This window comes from Lactuca saligna, chromosome 6, assembly GCF_052625555.1.
Source record: "Lactuca saligna cultivar CGN05327 chromosome 6, ASM5262555v1, whole genome shotgun sequence".
NCBI lineage: Eukaryota > Viridiplantae > Streptophyta > Magnoliopsida > Asterales > Asteraceae > Lactuca > Lactuca saligna.
Window position 1 is genome coordinate 20313908 of NC_136422.1, and position 22154 is coordinate 20336061.

The 22154-nt window shown below is 37.8% G+C and overlaps 1 protein-coding gene and 1 non-coding gene across 2 annotated transcripts; one reads left to right on the forward strand and one right to left on the reverse strand.

The window, feature by feature from the left end:
- Positions 1-868: 868 nt before the first annotated feature.
- Positions 869-975, reverse strand: LOC145003640 (small nucleolar RNA R71). Its single transcript, XR_013662092.1, has one exon. It is a non-coding gene; the product is annotated as a small nucleolar RNA R71 (small nucleolar RNA).
- Positions 976-3306: 2331 nt separating this feature from the next.
- LOC145002066 (deSI-like protein At4g17486) lies at positions 3307-4867 on the forward strand. Its single transcript, XM_078961370.1, has 3 exons — positions 3307-3713; positions 3838-4125; positions 4673-4867. The coding sequence occupies exons 1-3, from the start codon at positions 3584-3586 to the stop codon at positions 4756-4758; spliced, it is 504 nt and encodes a 167-aa protein (XP_078817496.1). The 5' UTR covers positions 3307-3583; the 3' UTR covers positions 4759-4867.
- Positions 4868-22154: the final 17287 nt, after the last annotated feature.

A 22154-nucleotide genomic window follows, 5' to 3' on the forward strand; every position in this document is an offset into this window, starting at 1 on the left:
AGAGTTCGTCACCCTTTCTTACCTCAGACTATATTACTTCATGACTAGCTACACTCCCTAATTGTGTTTTAAAACTAGTTTAGATTCGATAGGAATTTATAAATTTAAAAACTAGTAGGTATTAATTTTCACATCAAGGTTTTGACGTCGTTGCTAGGAACCGGTTTATTTGTTTAAGATTTATTAGCTTATAGTTACCAGATCCTTTTTATGGGGAAAAAATCACAAAAAGTTAATTTTTGCTTAGTTTTAATTTTATGTTTAGGTAGCTTTCACGACGTGAAAACTGAACGTTTTCATTTTTTATTTTTATTTCGTTTTTCCTTTTTACGTGTTTGTTTTGTTTTGTTTTTGTTTGTTTCGGTTAGTTAATGACTAGAGGCTTCACTAACATAATCTCTCCATCCAAAAGAAAACAATACAAGAGAGAAAGCGGATATGAGACAAAAACCAAACCCGAAGACGAAAGCAACCAAGAAGGAAACATGGCTGACATCGTAGAGATGACGATGGAGGGGTACAATTTGCGAATGAGAGACTATAATAGGTCGGGTCTTGTACCACTCAAAATTCCAGCTGCAACGAAGTTTGGGGGGCGAGAAACATCTCTAATATGCTCAAAGATATACCATTTTTTGGGATGGATCACGAGGACGCATACAAGCACATTGATGATGTATTGGAAATCACAAATTATTTCCATGCACCAAATGTTACACGCGATGCGGTTTTGCTAAAGATGCTTCCAATTACGTTTAAAGGAGCAACAAAAGATTGGTTGAAATCACTTGCACCAGGAGCTATCACGACACAGGCACAAATAAGAAATGAGTTTATTAAATAGTTTAGTCCACCTTCCAAGATTATCAAATTGAAGAAAAATATACATAATTTTCAACAATCCGATGGGGAGTTGTTATATGAAGTATGGGAGCATTGCAAGAGAATGTTACGAAATTGTCCACAACATGACTTGAATGTGCAACAAGAAATACCCATTTTTTATGATGGAATCAATATAAGCACTTGCCAACTTTTAGATTCCCAGGAACCAATGATGAAGAAAGCTCTTGCTACTATTAAGGAATTTGCAAGGCATTCAAGAGAATACCACAACCCAAGGGAGAATATTACTAGAGGAAGATCATGTGGAGATGGAGGTCAAGATGGTATTGCTTCGATATTTTCAAAGCTTAACACCATGGATAGAAGAATCACAACAATGGGGCAATCCATTCACACATTGGAAATTAGGTGCAATAATTGTAGCGGACCACATCTCACAAAATATTATGATTTGGATGAAAACGAATACAAGAAGGATAAAGTATGTTATTCAAGTGGAGATAGATTTGATGAAGATTAGAGGAGGCCAAGATGGAATCCATATGGTGAATACAAGAAAGAAAAGGAAGAGAATATCAACAATAAAGTCATGGCTTCTACCAAAAAGAAGAGGCCCAAACCGAAAAGATATCTGAAGTTCAGTCAATGTTGATTAGATTATGGAAGCAAGCAACAAAAGACATAATGATACCGACGCAACCCTAAAAGAACAACAAGCCACATTATGAAATCAACATGCATTTATTCTGAATATTGAACCACAAGTCGGCCAATTCGCTCAAATTTTACACAAGCGTTTACCGGGTACTCTTCCAAGCAATACCGAACTCAATCCAAGATCCTATGTGTTAGTCGTTTCTACTCAAGGATACGAAAAGTCTGAACCTTTGGTGATCATAGAGCGTAAGAAATTTATGGATCAAATCAAAGCTCCCTTGATATATATATGCCCTTTATAGATGTGATTTCTCAAATGCAAAGTATACGTAGTTTCTCAAGGATGTTCTTAGAAATAGGAAGAAATCGGAGCAAGATTCAGAATTTATTCTTAACGAGCAATGTTCAGCAGTGGTAACGAAAATGAAAGATCTGGGGCAACCTTATAATATCTTGTGAGTTTCGAAATTCAACGAAGACTAATACACTAGCTGATTCTAGATCTAGTATAAATTTGATACCATTCTCCTTCTACAAGAAGCTCGATCTTCCAAAATTGAATCCTACACGAATGGCTATACATATGGCTAACCGATCTGTTATGTATCCATAAGTCATAATAGAAGACTTACTTGTTAAAATTGACAAGTTTGCTTTTCTAGTCGACTTGTTGTCCTCGATATGGAAGAAGAAGGTGAAATCCACATTATTCTTGGAAGCCTATTCCAGAGTACCGTGCGAGCCTTCTTCGATATTCATGACTCAAAGTTAACAACAAAAAATGATGAGGCGCATGAAGAGATTTTGGAGATAGACAAGCCTATGGAGGAAGAGAGATAAAAGAAAGCTGAACAATAGTTACCACGACGTGGTGAAGACTTCGTTGACTAATTTTTACTTTATTTTTAAAGGCTTGGATTGTTAAAGCCAATGTAAAAATCATAACTCTCACATAATGATATCCGTTCTCGAATGTGTTTATATCGATGGATATGTATTGATAAAATCTTCAACTCTCGTTTAGATTGTTTTTCCTAACAATTGATCGATATTAATTTAAGTTCCTGTGTCACATACTGCTGTGCTAAAACTTTGGAAAATCATAACTTCTTATATGAAGTCAAATTTAGATGTTCTCTCTATATATGAAATCTTTTTCACATATATTCTACCTTTGGTTAAGGTTATTGATTCCTAAATAACCTTCTATCAAAATGTCATTTTTATCGTTTATTATATTTTAATTGAGTACCGCAAAATTATGAGCGTTATAGAGGAGGCAATGGTCAACGGATGGAAGAATGTCGATAGTCGGTAATGGTTGTAGGTCAATGGAGATGGCAAAATGGGCGAAACATAGATGTCATGAGTGGCATGTCAATAATTGAAAGCATTTTAAGGTTTGTTTTCATTATTTTACACAAATGCTCTTTGAAGTTAAATTAATAATGTAAGAAAACAAAGAAAATAAAAAAGCATATAATGGTTATTTTACATGCATATAATTGATAGAAATCGATGGGGTTAGTCTCAAGGACCATGCATTTAATTTTTTGGAAACCACAATAACAATGAGACATGTCAAAAATGTATAAGTTTGACTAAAAATGTAGACAGATGTAAAGCAAAAGGACCAAAAATATAATTTACTTTTTTTTTTCAAATGATTTGAAGTAGAGGGGCAACTATTCACAATTTTCAAACAACAAAAGACATTATGACGAACCATTTGCCTCCTCAAATTCCTACGATTCTCTTGAAACCTCCCGCTTCCTCCCTTGGAACAAAACAAACACACAAATGAAGGCAAAAGATGCATACAGTAAATGGTTTGTTTGGGATCTCTTTCAAATTCAATTCCAACAAACCCCAAACATTAAACCCAATCAATAATCAATTTCAAAACTGAGAAAAAGGGTTTCTTTTGTGGGTTATGCGTACTCAAAAGGGTGTGTTTGGGGGTTGTTCTGCAAAACTCCCCACGAACCCTATCATAAATTTTGATCAATCGTATCTACAAATAGAGAAAAAGAGTAGAATTTGAGAAAAATTTTTTTGGGTTTTATTAGAACTTTGAAAGATGTTGTGTGGAATGATGCGCAAGAAAAAGAAAACAGGAACTCCTGTATATATAAATGTGTATGATCTTATGCCTGTCAATAGTTTTGTATATTGGTTTGGCCTTGGTTTTTTTCACTCTGGTGTTCAAGGTTTGACCTTTATTTTCCCAAATTGTTGACCCTTTTTGTTATTCAATTCTGCTAATTTAATTCAAATTTGATATATTACCCTATAAATGTATGTAAAATCTAACGAATCTTGGGTTATGAACAGTTTATGGGGTCGAGTATGCGTTTGGTGGTAGCGACAATTCGAGACCTGGAATACTCAAATTGGAACCGAAACATTTCCAAGGTTTACAAATAAGGAAATCTATTTTAATTGGAAGAACAGAAATGGATGAACAAGAATGCAGAGAATTCATAAAGAAAATGGCAAAAGAGTATCCTGGAAATAGTTACAATATCATTTTTAGAAACTGCAATCATTTTGCGAATGATGCGTCTAAAAGATTGACCAAAAAGTCAATCCCAGGGTGGATCAATCGACTCGCTCGACTCAGTAAGTGCAATAACTCGTTTTAAGTTGAATCACTTAACATCTTTAGCTATACATATGGCTGTTTTGTTACTTAATCCTCACCGATTAAGTTAATGGTTTAAGTCGAAACAAACTTGGCTTAATGTATAAAGACATCAACCGTTTTTGGACTTTAAAAATCGATGAATATTGTTAAAAGGGATATATATCACGAATGTCTTTTTTGGAAAACGTAAAATGGATCTTTAGTCTTATTAAGACGATTTATTCAATCTAGAAAACAAGTTGATCTTATGCATGCGAGTCTTTATCGATATATTATCACTAGTGTCATAAATTGTTATTATGTAATAATTGTATCGCATGCATAAAAAAGTGGGAATTTTACCCTTGTGACTTTCGTATTGCGGACTATCACTAATTCAACCAAGGGTTTAAGTTGATTTAAAGGTTATTAACTTTGGAAAAGGTCAGTTTGGAGCTAGAAAGTCGGAAAAAGTTTTCGACTTTTTAATGGGTTTATGATTGATTCTTGGAAGTAATTTTTGTATTTTCGTGTGTTTTGAAGATTTTCTTTATTCTTGCCTTCTTCCGGATGGTTGGAATGAAACACCGCCTAGAGCAGTTGTCGCAGCTAATAATAACAAGAAGTAGAAGGTGGGTTGGTGGTTGTTTTGGTCTTTTATGTATGTGACGAAAATCTTCTAAGTGCTAGAAATTTTGGTATTTTAATGGTTATTAAGTTGTGTTCAAGAGAAATGAATGTGAGGTGTAATAAATGTGAATATTCATTATTTGTAAATGTATTAGATTTTTGCTAATGATGTCTATTGGCGTTGCTATTGATGTGGGTTTCGATGTGTGGTATCACTTTTTGTCACAAGATATTCCATGTCGTATGAGTGTCATCTCACCACTTTTCTCTTATTTCTTCCAAAAGGATGGAGATGGTTTTCCATTACACTTTTATGGATAATTAAACCAACATAATTTTAATCAAAATTAAAAATTTCATTCATTAAAGCTAAAATTAGGTAATCTCATGCCATTTTGCTCTTTTGACAACATTCTAAAAGTCCATATAATTGAAAGGTTTCATGTTTCCTTTTGGACGTACTCAGTGTAAAACACTTGCACCATTTTCATCACTTTTCAAATCGCGATCCAAATTGATAAAAAAAACATTAAATCTCATTCTCATTTTTTTGTGTTCCTCAATTTGGTGTATAATTGATCTTTTTTCTGAAAGTCTCATCACTTTATTTTGTTGAGAAAGCGTATGATAACTTTGTTCAAAAACGTTTTATTGTCTTTGTAGTTTCCTACCTTCGGGTCCATTGATATGTTGGCCCACCATTGAGATCAATGGTTTAAGTTTCATTTGAAATATAAGTGGAATCATAAGTAGTTTAAGAGTAGATTATATTTTTCATTCAAAGGAAAAGTTAATTTAAAAACTACAATAAAAAGTTAAGATAAATTGAGCTATTATTGTTTAGTTAGACCTTTGATCTAGGTTCTTTCAAATTTAACGCATTTAATATTTTTTAACTAATTAAAAAAAACTTTTAGTTAAGTGGTATCATGTGTTGTTCTCGTTTCTTCAGGTTAATTGTTCAAACCTTATCGTGAACATACGTGAAATTAAAAATTAGTTTAGAAAAATATATTAGATTTTTCATTCAAAAAACCTAATTAAAATAATAGAAGTTTAAGGTGGGAAAAATAGGTCCCAAACAGACATTTATTTTTATGTAGAAATCTGAAATTTAACGCATTTGCCTATTTTCATAATTAGGGTAAATGAGTAGCTACACTTAACTTAATTTGTTATTATTAGGGAGTGTGGAGGGTGATCAAGTATGAGTGAGTCCTAGATATGTAGTAATAAGTAAATATCAAGGAAGGATGATGAATAAGACATTTAGATAATGGGTATGAGTCTTTAGTGATGGCTTTTACATGTATTAACATGGATAAAACATTAACACTTAAGGGTATTTGCAACATAAAGATCTATATCATAACACTATTGAAGTAATATTCTATTGAACAACAAAAACTATGAACCCTAGGTATTTTAGAAATTAACAAACTAGTTAGGAATTACATACCTTTTTATTGTTGTAGTAAACAATCAAAAACCTTCTTGAAATACTCTTAGAAGCAAGAACCACTAGTGGCGTACCTCTAATGGTTCACAACCAACCCCTAGCAACCAAGGAACTTGAAGAGCGAGAGGATAGAGGGCTAATTCTGACCTAATGAATCTATAGAAGTCATTGGCCAAAATTTGCAAGGTATATGGGTCTTTATATAGTGCCATTTCGAAACCCTGGATAACCCTAAAAAGAATAAAATAATATTATTTCATTTTGGTAATTATCTAGCTTCCTAAGTATTCTCCACGGATAATTTTAGATCTTAAAACCCCTACAAAAACCGTCCAAGGCTTCTAGGAATGTTCTAGAATGTCACTTGCTCAACTATTGAACAATTACACTTTACTCATGTACTTTTAATTAATTCCATTAATCCTAAAATTAATTCTAATTAATTTCTGATTAATTGTTAATTAAATATTCCTATTTCTACTTAATACATTATTCTCATAATATATTAACAAATCATTTATATTGATTTCTAATTAATTTATCAATCATATAATAAATTAATAAACTAGTCTCTCTTTCTAAACGGTATCATATTTAGTTACTGTGCTACTATCAATTCAAGTTTATACTAATTATAGGTATGAGTTTAGACACCCAATCCAACAGTCTCTCACTTGGATAAGTATGTAACTATAATCACCAGTATAACTTCCAAACCGATCAGCAAATTGTAGCTTCCAAAAGCCGATGTTAAACTCTGACCCATTCAGTTATGTGTTCTAAGATAAGTGATCAAATATCCCTCCGTTCTACAAAATATCGTATGGACATGAGACATGAATTATAATCAATCTCATAGTCCAAGATTTTGTTTCCCGATTTCTGATTTGTGATGATGACATAAGACTTCTAATTGAACACATCAACTTAGTCTTGGCTAGGCCTAGCACTTTCAAGTCAACACCAAATCATCAATGGGTCCACAGATGCCGCTTTTCCCATTAGGGAAAAAGGAACGAATAAAATTTGACTTATATGCTTGCACTATTTACTCATCAAATCTTGCACAACAATACATTTTATAACATCAAGTTACTGATGCGTTTACGTATTATCAATGCACAATTAACTTGTAAACCACAACTCATATACCTCCGTTTTAAGAATATGAGATATTATCATCTCATAATTACTCTTGATAAAATCCATGAAGTAATTCTCCGAGGGTGAGTTTATCGAATACTCAAAATCCCCAATTTCTAAGTACTCATGAACATTGTAGCAATCTTATTGCAATGTTTAATCCCCACATACAATCTACAATTCAATTCATAATAGTCTTATTTCACTACTTACTTCCAAAAGTATGAATGACTGTGGAATTGTAACATCCGGAATCCCATGTATATTATTTTAATATTTATTTTTGGATTATGTGAAGGAACTCGGCGAGTTGATGCATAGACTCGCCGAGTAGGGTCGTGGTTGATCATCCAGGTTCGTATTGGACTCGGCGAGTCCACGTTGTTTAATGAAACCCTAATCCTCCGGGTTTGGAGCCTATTTAAGGGCACTCTTAGCCTTCCATTGCGGCTACCGTTCCCTTAAGATCACCCTTAGTGAGGTATATCGTTTGGGAGGAAGGAGAAGCCATAATTGATCTTTCTATCCTTGGTTTGGCAAAAAGAAGGTGATCAAGAGCAAGAAGAGACTGAAGGAGGTGTGATTCAAGTGGTTTCAGAGTCCAAAGACTTCAACTTGAGGTATTCATTTAGTCCTTCTTCAGTTTTCATATTGAACTTAGAGATTAGAGTTTTCTAACCTCTTTTGAGGATGTTTATGTGGAGCAATTGGTCCCTTATCGAGTCTATGCTTTGGATCTGGACTCAAAGAGGTCAAGAGACTTCAATCCATTAAGCTTTATGGGTCCTTGTGGGGTGATTGGACTTAGGTTGCCATTTTTGGGACTAAATCACCATTTGATGCCATTATGTATGTATGTATATATATATATAAGCATCAAGTTTCGAGCTTTACGTGATTATATTGCCTGGGAAGGTCAGAGATATGGATTTGAGGAACCGGTCTGACCTCAGGAGGTCAATAGAACTTGTGCATGGCATGTACTCGCCGAGTTGTTCTTGGGACTCGACGAGTTGAGTCAGGGTAGCCCCGCGATTCTTGCCTGGGGACTCGTCGAGTAAAGGGAGGGACTCGACGTGTTAAATGGGACTAAGGAGTTAAGTGGACACAGGTGGACTCGCCGAGTTGCCTAAGTGCACTCGCCGAGTCAGGTCAAAGTTTGACCGTTGACTTTTAGGGTTTGGTTAGCAGTGAGGCCTTTTGAGCCAGAAGAGGGGTAAAATGGTCTTTTACCCTTTTGAGGATGTTAAGAAAGGTTGGAGTATAGTTATATTTATGGGAGTATTTTTTTTATGTGTTTAGGCGGAGGCTATATCATATTTCTACCGGGTTAGTGATTTACCGAGATATCGGAGGTGAGTCTTCTCAGTATATTGTACCTGGAAGGGTACCTATGTGTGACCGGAAGGTCGAATATGCTATAAGATATATGCATTGTATGTGATTAGTTAACCGTTTTGTATGTGCTATGTATGATATGCTTGTTATGGGCCGGAAGGTATTATGTTATGGGTCGGAAGGCATTATGATGTGGACCGGAAGGTCGACACGGGTAGGACCGGAAGGTCTACCGGGTTGGGACGGAAGTCCCCTGAGACATATGGACCGGAAGGTCATGACCTGGAAGGGCGTATGTGTGTAAGTGGTATCTTGGGGAACTCACTAAGCATTTACGCTTACAATTGTTGTGTTATGTGTTTCATGTACTAGTGAGGACCGTGGGAAGGCGCCGACATGATCTGTACACACTGACGGAAGATTTATTTTATGATCTTGGGATGTATTTTTATTATGATGAGATTTGCTAAACATGAGATTTGAGAATATTGTATGATGGTTTATATTGTTTGAAAAATGAAAAATTGTTTTGAAAATTCACGTTGTTACAAGTTGGTATTAGAGCCTTGGTTTGAGGGATTCGGGTGCACCTTCGGGCGTAACTGAACTCAAACCGAGGATTTGAGAAAAATTTTCCAATAATAAAAACACAAAGTTTTATAAGAGCTTTTGAGATGACCAAAGAAGGAGCAGTGTGTACGGTCAGCTAGCGTCTGAACGGTAAAATCCCTGAAATACCCTTACATTATGCGTTATGAGATATACTATGATATGTTATGCATGCTAGAGTAGACTAGGTATTCATATTAGGACTAGAGTGGCCTGATTTGTGATGCCTTAGTGTAGGAGAATCCTACTGCTATGAGATGCCTTGAGAGCGAGAAGGTAGCCAATGCATAGCGTAAATAGAGTACTTGCGTTCCGGGATCCAAGGAGGAGGACTTGGGGTGAATGCTAATGCGGTGTAATCAGTAGTATAGGGCCCGTACTACTGAAGACACGGGATCAGTGGGCGGCCCAAGTAAGAATCCTGTGGGTATTGAAGGCCGAGTAGGGTTGCGTTATCGAGTGCGAGTATGCTCGATCGAGTCTCTGATATTTTTATGTTGTATTTGAGAGGCATCATCGTTGGGACGTGCCACATACCTGGGGCGAGCGGTGTGAGCGATGAGGAGCTTCGTTAGATGATCCACGATGAGGTGGCTGCGGCAATCAGGGCCGAGATTCCGGAGATGTTTGGGTCTATCAAGACCACACTATTGGAGACTTTTGATGAGCGGTATGCCGCGGTGACTGAGGCCGCAGCCGCTGCAGCTACAATAGCTGTGGCTGCTGCCAGACCTCAGGGAGGTGACTCGTTGTTGTTCCGGGAGTTCAGCAACACGAAGCCACCCGAGTATGATTGGATGTAGGATCCAATCACTGCGATGAGATGGATTGTTGACATTGAGGGATGCTTCTATACGTGTTCATGTCCGGAACATCTGAGGGTACGTTTCGCTTTGAACCAGCTTTGCCTAGGAGCGAAAGATTGATGGAAGTTCGTGACAGCGAACTTCACTCTTGCAGAGATTTCAGCAGTGACATGGGAGAGGTTCACCACCATGTTCAGAGACGAGTATGTTCCCCCGGTAGAGAGGGAACGGCTGATTCAGGAGTTCTTTACCCTCAAGCAGGGTAATGATTCGGTTACTGTGGTCACTCGGAAGTTTCATGAGAGGGCGATGTTCTGCCCTGAGCAGGTGTCTACTGAGCAGGCATGGATGAGCCGGTATTTGGGTATTCTAAGGAGGGACATCTGGGAGTTCATGTCGAACTCGATGTACCGAACATTTGCTGAGCTCCAAGAAAATGCCTGGAAGAGGGAGATTGAGTTGGAGACTCAAGCCAGGGAGGAGGCCGAGTCTCAGAGGATGGATCAGAGGCCGGCTCAGTCTCAACCGGCAGCCAAGCGGACCAAGTCCGCCGATTCGAGGACAGGAGGCCAGAAGGGCCGCACTTGCGGGAAGTGCGGCAGGGGTCATGAGGGGGCCTGTCGATCAGGTGCTTGTTAAAAATATGGCAAGGAGGGGCATATCGCCAGGGATTGCCCCAAGGGATTTAGGGTTTGCTTCCATTGCAACCAGACCGGCCATCGGAAGGCCGAGTGTCCTCAACTACACAAGGGATCAGCGTAGGGATCTGCGCCTATTGCTATGGTTACCGAGATTCGACCGGCGAAGGCCAAGGCTCCGAAGGCTCGTGGGAGAGCTTTCCAGTTGACTGCGGAGGAGGTCCGCGCGACCCCCGATGTTGTGGCTGGTATGTATTCTTTCGTGTATTTACTTTCATGTTGAGATATTATGCTTATATTATGATATGCGTATGTACTTTTCTTATGAATTTTGTACCTGCCTTGGTATTATTTGACTTGGGTGCGAGTCGGTCTTTTGTTTCTTTGACTTTTGGTCAGCACATCACTATTAGTCAGGAGGTGATGAGTCGACCCTTGAGGGTTTCCATAGCTGATGAGAAAGCGTTGTATGCCACCGAGGTGATTCGAGGATGTGTGCTTGAGATTTTTGGCGTTAAGTTCCCAATTGATCTAGTTCCTATCGCGATGGGAGATGTATGTGTGATCGTGGGCATGGACTAGTTGAGTGAGTTTGGAGCGGTTATTGACTGTGAGAGACAACTGGTGACCATACGAGATCCTAGTGGGGGAGTTCTTACCGTGTACAGTGAGGGTACGCGTCCTGGGTTGGCGTTTTGTTCGGCTGCCAGGGCAAGGCAGAGTTTGCAGCAAGGCTACCGTGGGTTTGTAACTTATGTGATGGATACACGAGTGGCCGCGGGGAGGCCAAGTTCGATTGATGAGGTTCAAATAGTGTGCGAGTTTCCGAATGTTTTTCACGAGGAACTGCCGGGCGTGCCTTTGGAAAGACAAGTGGAGTTCCGTATCGATTTGGTTCCGGGAGCAGCACCTATCGCCAAGACTCCTTATCGCCTCGCGCCGCCAGAGATGCAGGAGTTATCCTCGCAACTTCAGGAGCTGTTGGGGAAGGGGTTTATTCGACCGAGTAGCTCACCTTGGGGAGCACCGTTCCTTTTTGTCAAAAAGAAGGATGGTTCAAACCGGATGTGTATTGATTACCGGGTGTTGAACAAGTTGATGGTTAAGAATCAGTATCCGTTACCGAGGATCGATGACCTGTTCGATCAGTTGCAGGGGGCATCTTGGTTTTCCAAGATAGACTTGAGGTCGGGCTATCATCAGATGAGGGTTCGGGATGAAGATATCCAGAAGACTGCATTCAGAACTCGTTATGGACATTACAAGTTTGTGGTGATGCCTTTTAGGCTCACCAATTCCCTAGCTGCGTTCATGGATCTCATGAACAGAGTGTGCAAGCCGATGTTGGATCGGTCGGTGATCGTATTCATTGATGATATTTTGGTATATTCGAGGTCTAGAGAGCAGCACGAGGAGCATTTAAGGGAGATCCTTGGAGTTCTAGGATCGGAGAGGCTGTATGCCAAATTCTCCAAGTGTGATTTCTGGTTACGAGAGGTCTAGTTCCTAGGGCATCTTGTTAACCAGAAAGGGATATTGGTCGATCCGGCCAAGATCGAGGTGGTGATGAGATGGGAGGTGCCGAGATCACGCACTGAGATCAGGAGCTTTCTGGGATTGGCCGGCTATTATCGGAGGATTATTAGGGATTTCTCCAAGATCGTCGTGCCACTCACCAAGATGACCCGGAAGGGTGTTGCATTTTCATGGGGTCTGGAGCAGCAGTCCTCATTTGAGACACTTTGCCAGAAGTTGTCCGAATCCCTGGTGCTCGCAATCCCGGAAGGGATGAAGGATTTTGTGGTATACTGTGATGCATCAATATCTGGGTTAGGGGTAGTGCTTATGCAAAGGGGGCACGTGATAGCGTATGCATCGAGGCAGCTGAATCCTCATGAGTCGAGATATCCCACCCACGATCTGGAGCTGGGGTTGTGGTATTTACCCTCAAGATCTGGCATCACTATCTCTATGGGGTTCGGTGTACCATGTACACGTACCACAAGAGTCTGAAGTACTTGATGGATCGGCCCAACCTGAATATGCGCCAAAGGAGATGGTTGGATGTGGTGAAGGATTATGATTGTGAGATCATGTACCACCCGGGAAGGCTAATGTCGTAGCCGATGCTTTGAGCCGTAGGGCGGAGAGCGCCGTAATTCGAGACGTTTGTTTGAGGTTGACAGTGATGACTCCGGTATTGTACACCATTTGAGGGGCCCAGGCTGAGGCTGTGAGACCAAAAAACCGAAAGAGGGAGCGAGTTATCGGGCAGGTATCGGAGTTCGTTACCGATAGTCGGGGACTTATGACATTTTAGGGTCGGATTTGGGTACCGTTTGTGGGCGGGACGCGTACCATTTTGATGGAAGAGGCACATCGATCGAAGTTCTCGATCCATCATGGGGACACTAAGATGTATCTGGACCTAAAGAAGGAGTATTGGTGGCCCTGCATGAAAAGGGATGTTGCATGGTTCGTTGAGAGGTGCCTAACTTGTCGCCAGGTTAAGGCCGAACACCAACGTCCGCATGGTAAGCTGCAGCCGCTGGAGATCCCCGAGTGGAAATGGGAACAGATTACCATGGATTTTATCACCAAATTACCAAGGACTGCTAGGGGAGTCGATGCAATTTGGGTGATTGTGGATAGGTTGATGAAGAGCGCTCATTTTCTTGCTATCAGTGAGAGATCTTCTGCTAAGAGGTTGACAGAGTTGTATGTGAGGGAGGTGGTATCGCGACATGGGGTTCCGATGTCAATTGTTTCAGATCGAGACATACGATTTACTTCCAGATTTTGAAAGAAATTTCACCAGGAGTTGGGTACGAGGCTGCATTTCAGTACCGCATACCACCCACAGACGGACGGGCAGAGTGAGCGGACGATTCAGACAATCGAGGATATGCTCCGAGCATGTGTTTTGGATTTTAGCGGAAGTTGGGACACGTATTTACCCTTGGAAAAGTTTTCGTACAACAACATCCATCATTTGAGCATAGGTATGCCACCCTTTGAGTTGTTGTATGGGAGGAGGTGTCAGACCCCCATTTGCTGGGGAGAGGTGGGGCAACGTGTAATGGGTAGTACGGAGATTGTGCTTCAGATGACTGAGTAGATACAGCAGGCAGGTAGAGGTTGTTGACCGCTCAGAGTCGCCAGAAGAGTTATGTGGGCAGGCGTCGGTCCGAACTCGAATTTCAGGTTGGTGAGTTCGTACTCTTAAAGGTCTCTCCTTGGAAAGGAGTGATCCGATTCAAGAAGAGAGGCAAGTTGGGGCCTCGATATATTGTTCCTTTCAGAGTAATCGCGAGGGTAGGCAGGGTAGCCTACCGTTTGGATCTACCTGCGGAGTTGGGTCAAATTCACGACACTTTTCACGTGTCGCAGTTGAGGAAGTGTATAGCCGACGAGTCGACAGTGGTACCATTAGAGGATATTCATGTGGATGCAGGCCTGAACTATGTTGAGAGACCGGTGGCAATCAGGGGTCGGAAGGTCAAGGTTCTGAGGAACAAGGAAGTTCCTTTGGTGCAAGTGCAGTCACAGCATAGGAAGGGGTCAGAGCTGACTTGGGAGCCGGAGCACGAGATGCGTGAGCAGCATCCTGAGTTGTTTGCAGAATGAGACTTCAAGGGCGAAGTCTGATTCTAGTGGGGGAGAATTGTAACATTCGGAATCCCAGGTATATTATTTTAATATTTATTTTTGGATTATGTCAAGGAACTCAGCGAGTTGATGCGTAGACTCGCCGAGTAGGGTCGTGGTTGATCATCCCGGTTCGCATTGGACTCGGCGAGTCCATGAGTGGACTCAGCGAGTCCACACTGTTTAATGAAACCCTAATCCTCCGGGGATGGAGCCTATTTAAGGGAACTCTTAGCCTTCCATTGCGGCTACCAGTCCCTTAGAGCACCCTTAGTGAGCTATATCGTTTGGGAGGAAGGAGAAGCCATAATTGATCTTTCTATCCTTGGTTTGGCAAAAAGAAGGTGATCAAGAGCAAGAGGAAACTGAAGGAGGTGTGATTCAAGTGGTTTCAGAGTCCAGAGACCTCAACTTGAGGTATTCGATCGGACCTTCTTCAGTTTTCGTATTGAACTTAGAGATTAGGGTTTTCTAACCTCTTTTGAGGATGTTTATGTGGAGCAATTGGTCCCTTATCGAGTCTATGCTGTGGATCTGGACTCAAACAGGTCTAGAGACTTCAATCCATTAAGCTTTATGGGTCCTTGTGTGGTGATTGGACTTAGGTTTCCATTTTTGGGACTAAATCACCACTTGATGCCATTATGTATATATATAAGCATTAAGTTTCGAGCTTTACGTGATTATATTTCTTGGGAAGGTCAGATCTATGGATTTGAGGAACAGATCTGACCTCAGGAGGTCAATAGAACTTGTGCATGGCATGTACTCGCCGAGTTGTTCTTGGGACTCGACGAGTTGAGTCAGGGTAGCCCCGCGATTCTTGCTTGGGGACTCGTCGAGTAAAGGGAGGGACTCGACGTGTTAAATGGGACTAAGGAGTTAAGTGGACACAGGTGGACTCGCCGAGTTGCCCAAGTGCACTTGCCGAGTCGGGTCAAAGTTTGATCGTTGAGTTTGGTTGACTTTTAGGGTTTGGTTAGCAGTGAGGCCTTTTGAGCCAGAAGAGGGCTAAAATGGTCTTTTACCCTTCTGAGGATGTTAAGATAGGTTGGAGTATAGTTATATTTATGGGAGTATTTGTTTTATGTGTTTAGGCGGAGGCTAGATCGTATTTTACCGAGATATCAAAGGTGAGTCTTCTCACTATACTGTACCTGGAAGGGTACCTATGTGTGACCGGAAGGTCGAATATGCTATAAGATATATGCATTATATGTGATTAGTTAACCGTTTTGTATGTGCTATGTATGATATGCTTGTTATGGGCCGGAAGGCATTATGTTATGGGCCGGAAGGCATTATGATGTGGACCGGAAGGTCATGGAGTTATGGACCGGAAGGTCGACACGGGTAGGACCGGAAGGTCTACCAGGTTGGGACGAAAGTCCCCTGAGACACATGGACCAGAAGGTCATGGCCTGGAAAGGCGTATGTGTGTAAGTGGTATCTTAGGGAACTCACTAAGCATTTATGCTTACAATTGTTGTGTTATGTGTTTCAGGTAATAGTGAGGACCGTGGGAAGGCACCGACATGATCTGTACACACTGACGGAAGATTTATTTTATGATATTGGGATGTATTTTTATTATGATGATGTTTGCTAAACATGAGATTTGAGAATATTGTATGATGGTTTATATTGTTTGAAAAATGAAAAATTGTTTTGAAAATTCACGTTGTTACAGGAATTTTGAATAATCAAATTATTGAGGAAGTAAAACATGCAAAGTGAAACACAATAATAACCTAATTAACCATGGTCTCAAAACTATTCAATATAAATAAAACTCTTATTATTTAATCACCATAATAACTAAGACTTTGTTCACTTATGATATTTCGAGTAATCATTTAACCACTTGAATAGACATCAGTCATGCCATGTTATGAACATGTATACTATGTTTCTCTATGGTCCTTCCTTTTTTTACAGATCGACTGGACACTATTTCAATGATGCTCATTTCACAATTCCAAATTCTTGTCACTACTAAAACGTGTTAGAATTCCAACCTTACATATATTGTATTTCTGTGATGTCGAGGCTTCAAAGTCACAGAGACTTAGCTAATGAAATTACAAAATGTTCCATTGGAACTTTGTTACTAAAAACAATTTTATGGACATGAAGTCTCAAATTCAAGATAGTAAGATACACTACTTGAACACCTTTCTTGCATTAAAGTTTCCAACTCACATGTAGATTTTAATAATCAACCCCCACTAAGAAAACATTTTCATATTCCCATATGACCATCAATTATGATCAAGTATCATCTTCATCCGAATTATGTCAATATGGTCCTTCCAACCAATACCATACTTCCAACTGTCCAAAAGTAACCAATCTTTTGGTATAACCTCATAATGTTCTTAACAGTTGTTTAAAAACATTAATCATATGAAGTTCTAGTCGTTTTTCCCTTTTCAATGCCCAAGACATTTTGAAAAAGCAGAACAAATGAATATTATAGCATATGTAATTGATCCTATATCCGAAGCATATGGGAATCGATTCATTATGTCTCACTTAAGGACTTTGTATCTCTTGCTATAATATTTCCATATATTGAGTCTCCTAAGTTGAATCATTTCAACATGATATTCATATATATTTATGACTAAGTTCTATTAAACTATGCAATTTAAACTTTTAGATTCGAAACGAAGTATGAGTGCCCTCTCCCTTAAGTCTATCATAGAGAAACAAATCCCAACTGTTTCAATTTGCAAATAGAAAACTTTGTTTCCTACAAATAGTATTTCCAACTTGGAATACTAGTATAACAATTATGCTCCCACTAGTGTAACAATTATGATACCACTAGATTTGACATGCATCCAGAAATCAACTAGGCTTCTAGAAATCAATACTCTTGACTTTGTTACTAAAGTGCAGATTTATGATACGTGATGTTTCGATAAGTCTCCAACTAGACTTCTTAAGCTTATACACCTTCATTAGATAACATATATGTGTGTGTTTAAACCCTTTCAGAACTTGTAGCTATATGTTTTTGAAAGTTCAAACTACTCATTGTCATTTCTCACAATTCGAAATATGAAGAGGGATGTCGTAATCGTACTATGAATTTGAGAATGCAATTAACACAACTACTAACCATAATGATATTTATCAACTCTTTTAAAATCTATTAGGGAAAGTGTTTCCTCATAATTATTCTCATAAATTAGAGCAAAACCTTTTGCTACCTAGATTTCAATGGTGTATACGTTCCCATGCATGTGAATCTATCATTTCCAACCTACAATCATAAGACAAGGTTAAGGACAAAACCAAATTAAGATTTAGCTTTCCTTTCTTGGAATGAACTTTGCTTATTCTTAATTTTTTACCCTCTGGTAGCATAACGGCCTACCAGTGCTTTCATGTTGTTAAGCAGCTCACCTATATTGATCAATGTACTTTCATTGACCAACGTGCTTTGAGTTTTTTGCAGTCAACTAAGAACCATAGAAGTCATAAACATTGCCAACTCAACTGGAAGGTGCATAGAAACAAGGAATGTGTCAACTGAACAAAATAGGTTATCAACCTCAGGTCGTGTGGTAGTGATAACTAAAAGGATTATTGTTGACTAACTCTTGAAACTCTCAAGATCAATAAGACTCCCACTGACTTCTTGACATATGAGTTTTCTCTCAAGGAACATTCCTTGAAAAAACAAATATTCAAAGTTCATGTGAATTCTCGACAAGAAGACACTTCACTGAATAGGTCTCAATTTAACCTTTGTTTCTCGATTAACAAAAGACATCACAACTCCAATTCTATATGTGCTAAAGTAAGAAAACATCTTTACTCCACATACTTGAGGTGGTTTTCAAACTTCTTAGTTTAAAATGAATTTCAAGATACGATTTGCAGTTACTAGAGTATGACTCTAAAACTAGATTGGAAACGTAGTATGATTCATCTCTTGATTTAACTACCTTAGCAACTTCCGATTCCTTTTCTTAGTCATATAATTGTACTAAGATGTTCTTCAAGGAGTCAATTATGATATAGTTCCATAATCATTAAGATGATCACAAAACATGATACTAAAGTACTCTCATTTTCTTTTAGATCGGAGACACTTTTATCTTTCTGCCTGACGAATTCTTCTTATTCATGTTTATACTCTTTGAATCTTTTCAGAGTATCAGAATTATGATTAATCATATAAACACAGCCATATTTACTGAAACATTAGTAAATCATGACGAATAGAGTTATCATCCTTTGTTGTTGATCTGAATAGTCCATATCAACATGTAGTAGATCCATTAGTCCTTCACTTGACTCACATAAACATGTGATCAATGAATTACTCATACATTTACAATGAACATGATTCTCATTCACAATACAATGTGAATTGTACAACACCAAGTATTTGTCCAATTGGTGATGAGATTTCTTTTCACTTGGTTAATTATGACAATACCACAAACGATATCATAAGAATCAAATTTACAACTAATATTTCTAATATTAGAAATGGAATTAACACTTTCATAAATGCCATTGTAAGGAAATATAAAGTAAGCCAACTAGATAAACCAAAATTTTACTTTTATTGAAAATAAACGAAAAATCAGAACTTTTCCTTACAACACAAAATGAAAACTATGTTTCTAGACATCTATGAAGAGTAATAGCAACTTATTAAGTTATCATTATTCCTAAGAAGTAGCACCAAATTTTAATCATCAAACCATGAGACCGAAGTCCATCTCTCACGATCAGATTTAACTCACTCTTCTTAAGCTTCCTTCCTTTTTTAGATCCTACAACAACATCAAAATATGATTATCACATCATGTATTAAGAGTCTATGAATAGGAATTTGTTAAGACAATGGAGTTAGATAATGGATATACCCGAAGTAGAGTCACACAACTTGACTTCACTATTTCTGAAATCTTTCAGGTACTTTGGGCAGCTTCGTAACCAGTGTCCCTTCAATTGGCAATATAAACATATGGACTCTTTAGGTTTAACACATGGAACTATCTCAAAACTAGCATTTCTTTTTACCATACGATCAAACGGTTTTGATCCCTTTCTACTGGGAAGAGAAATCTATTTTGGACCACCATCGTCAATGTCCATGGAAACTTTGGAATCAGACATTTTAATCACTTCTACTTCAGATGTGCTCTTAAGCATTTCTACTTCAACAACAATCAACATTTGGGTCAGATCAATAAGGTTTATGTCGATATTCCTCATATGAAAGTTCACAATGAACTGACCAAACAACTTAGGAAGCGAAAGAAGAACCAAAGCAATAACTTGCTCCCTTGGGAAAACGACACCCTATTTATCTAATTTGTCAATGTACGATTTCATTTCCAAAACATGCGCACACACATAATTTCCATCTTGGTGTCTACATGTCAATAAGGGTTGATTAGTTTCGTATCTTTCGAATCAAGGAAAACATGATGTGGGGAGAGTCACTGGTGGAGGAGGAGGTGGAAGAGTTGAAGAAACATGACGTCCAATTCCACCATTTCCCAAAGAAGAGAAAAAAATTTCACCTTGATTAAAAAGTGGAAGGTCATCTTCAGATGAAATATGAAAACCATTTTCAAAAGAATGAGGAAGACCATTATTGGTCTGATTTTAATAGGAGAAAGAGAATTCAAGTTAGTTGATTTTTATCCTTAATTATTAACCCATAATTTAACTTAAGGCTAGGATCCATGTTTTCGATTCGAGCTTTTATGAGGGATGTCGTACGCAAATTCAAATCTATTTTAGGTAGGTAAGGCTTTTACCAATTTCATTCTTATGAAAATCCTAGATCCTTTGAGATTCATTGAATCTAATCAATGGCATATTTAATCTCAAATTATGCTCTCACTTTTATGACTGAGATGCCGAGGATTATAAGCGAGATGTGAATAACCATGCAAACCCACTTGACAACCTTGATGACATTTATCATCTCTCATTGATGTGCCGGTTAACCCCACACACGCCATCAACAATGATAATTTTTGGAGATGTTCATCATATCTCTTTATAGTTCCTATTAATGTGTCGGTTAACCACACACGCTCCACTAATGACATATAAAGTATGATGTGTGTTTTCGTGGATTAGCATATATTTTACATTTTCCTAAAGTAACTAAGAGTAGGATTTTTAAAAATAGTTTAGTTACTTTATTTTATTATACTTATTATTAAGATTATGTCCTATCAAATCCGTTCGGCTAATGACCCTCCACCAAACAGGATAGCGATGGGTGAGAGTGACCACCCATTCAACGACTATTATATAGGCCGCTTCCTTATATCCTCTTTATAACATGGTTTCATGAATGAGGCATACTAGTGATTTGGCGGACTATTCTTATACATATAATATATATTAAACTTTTAATTATATACACATAGTACAAGGTGTATTTTAAAAACATTTTAAAATTGAAAGGTTTAAGCTTTTAATTTAATTAAATTTATACCATCTTATGGATTTATTAATTATCTTTTAATTAATCATTTACTTAAATTAATAATAAGACCCATAAGGATAATATTAATCTTATAATTAATTATTATCTTGTCTCTTATTATCTCCTACAATTTAAGGTTTTATTTAATCATCATCTCTAACAAATGAAAGATTTTTTTTTCCACTTGTTATATTCTCATTCAATTTGTCAAATGTAATTTTATGGTTATTTTGAAATAATTTTTTTTTCCACATGTCATTTTATGAGTTTTTGTATTTTATTAAATTTCACATAATATTTTAATGTAATAATTACAATAAATGTAGTAATAAATGGATATTAATTTTACTAATAAAATTACCTTTTAATTTCAAAATTTCCAAAATTAAAGTTCATTAGTTTCATTATCTAAATTATTTGTTTAAATTTAAAATATAAAAAAACATTTCCATTATAACAAATCATTATTTTTCTTATTTTCTAATAAATTCAAAATTCTCAAATATTTTGACATTTAAATTTAGTTTTTTTTAATTAACTCATGTAATACATGGGTCTCACACCTAGTTATCTAATATGACCAAAATTCAGATTTGACGGATTTAATAAAAGATAATTACCAAATAACAACCATATAAATCAAATTAGGCAAGGAAATCCAAAAATATTAAATTCCTTGTGCTCACGTCGTGAGCATAGACTCTCATCTTGTGAGTACTGTCTGACAGAAAACATAATTCAAATTTTATCTGTGCTCACATCGTGAGCATCAAATCTCATGTCACGAAATCAGTTTAACAGAAAAAAAATTTCAATTTTGTTTAGGTTCAAGCAATATACATTAAATTGTTAGACAACCATACGTTTTGATACCACTGATGGGTTTTAAATGTATTAACACGGATAAAACCTTTACACTTAAGGGTACAGACAACCTAAAGATCTATGTCATAACACTATTGAAGTAATATTATATTGAACAACAAAAACTACGAACCCTAGGTATTTTCAAAATTAACAAACTAGTTAGGAATTACATACCTTTTTTTTATTGTTGTAGTAAACAATCAAAACCTTCTTGATATACTCTTGGAAGCTAGCACCACAAGTGTCGTGCCTCTAATGGTTCACACCCAAACCCTAGAAACCAAGGAACTTGAAGAGAGAGAGAGAGAGAGAGAGAGAGAGAGAGAGAGAGACAGACAGAGAGAGAGAGAGAGAGAGAGGGGAGAGGAGAAATTTCGGCCTAATCAATCAATAGAAGTCATTGAACAAA

What these genes read in the sequence shown, in the direction of transcription:
- LOC145002066 (XM_078961370.1), top strand. Translation starts at nt 3,584, where the DNA reads ATGTTGTGTGGAATGATGCGCAAGAAAAAGAAAACAGGAACTCCTGTA. An exon ending in TTTTCACTCTGGTGTTCAAG is followed by an intron (nt 3,714 to 3,837) that starts GTTTGACCTTTA and finishes GGTTATGAACAG; the next exon opens with TTTATGGGGTCGAGTATGCG. An exon ending in CAATCGACTCGCTCGACTCA is followed by an intron (nt 4,126 to 4,672) that starts GTAAGTGCAATA and finishes TGTGTTTTGAAG; the next exon opens with ATTTTCTTTATTCTTGCCTT.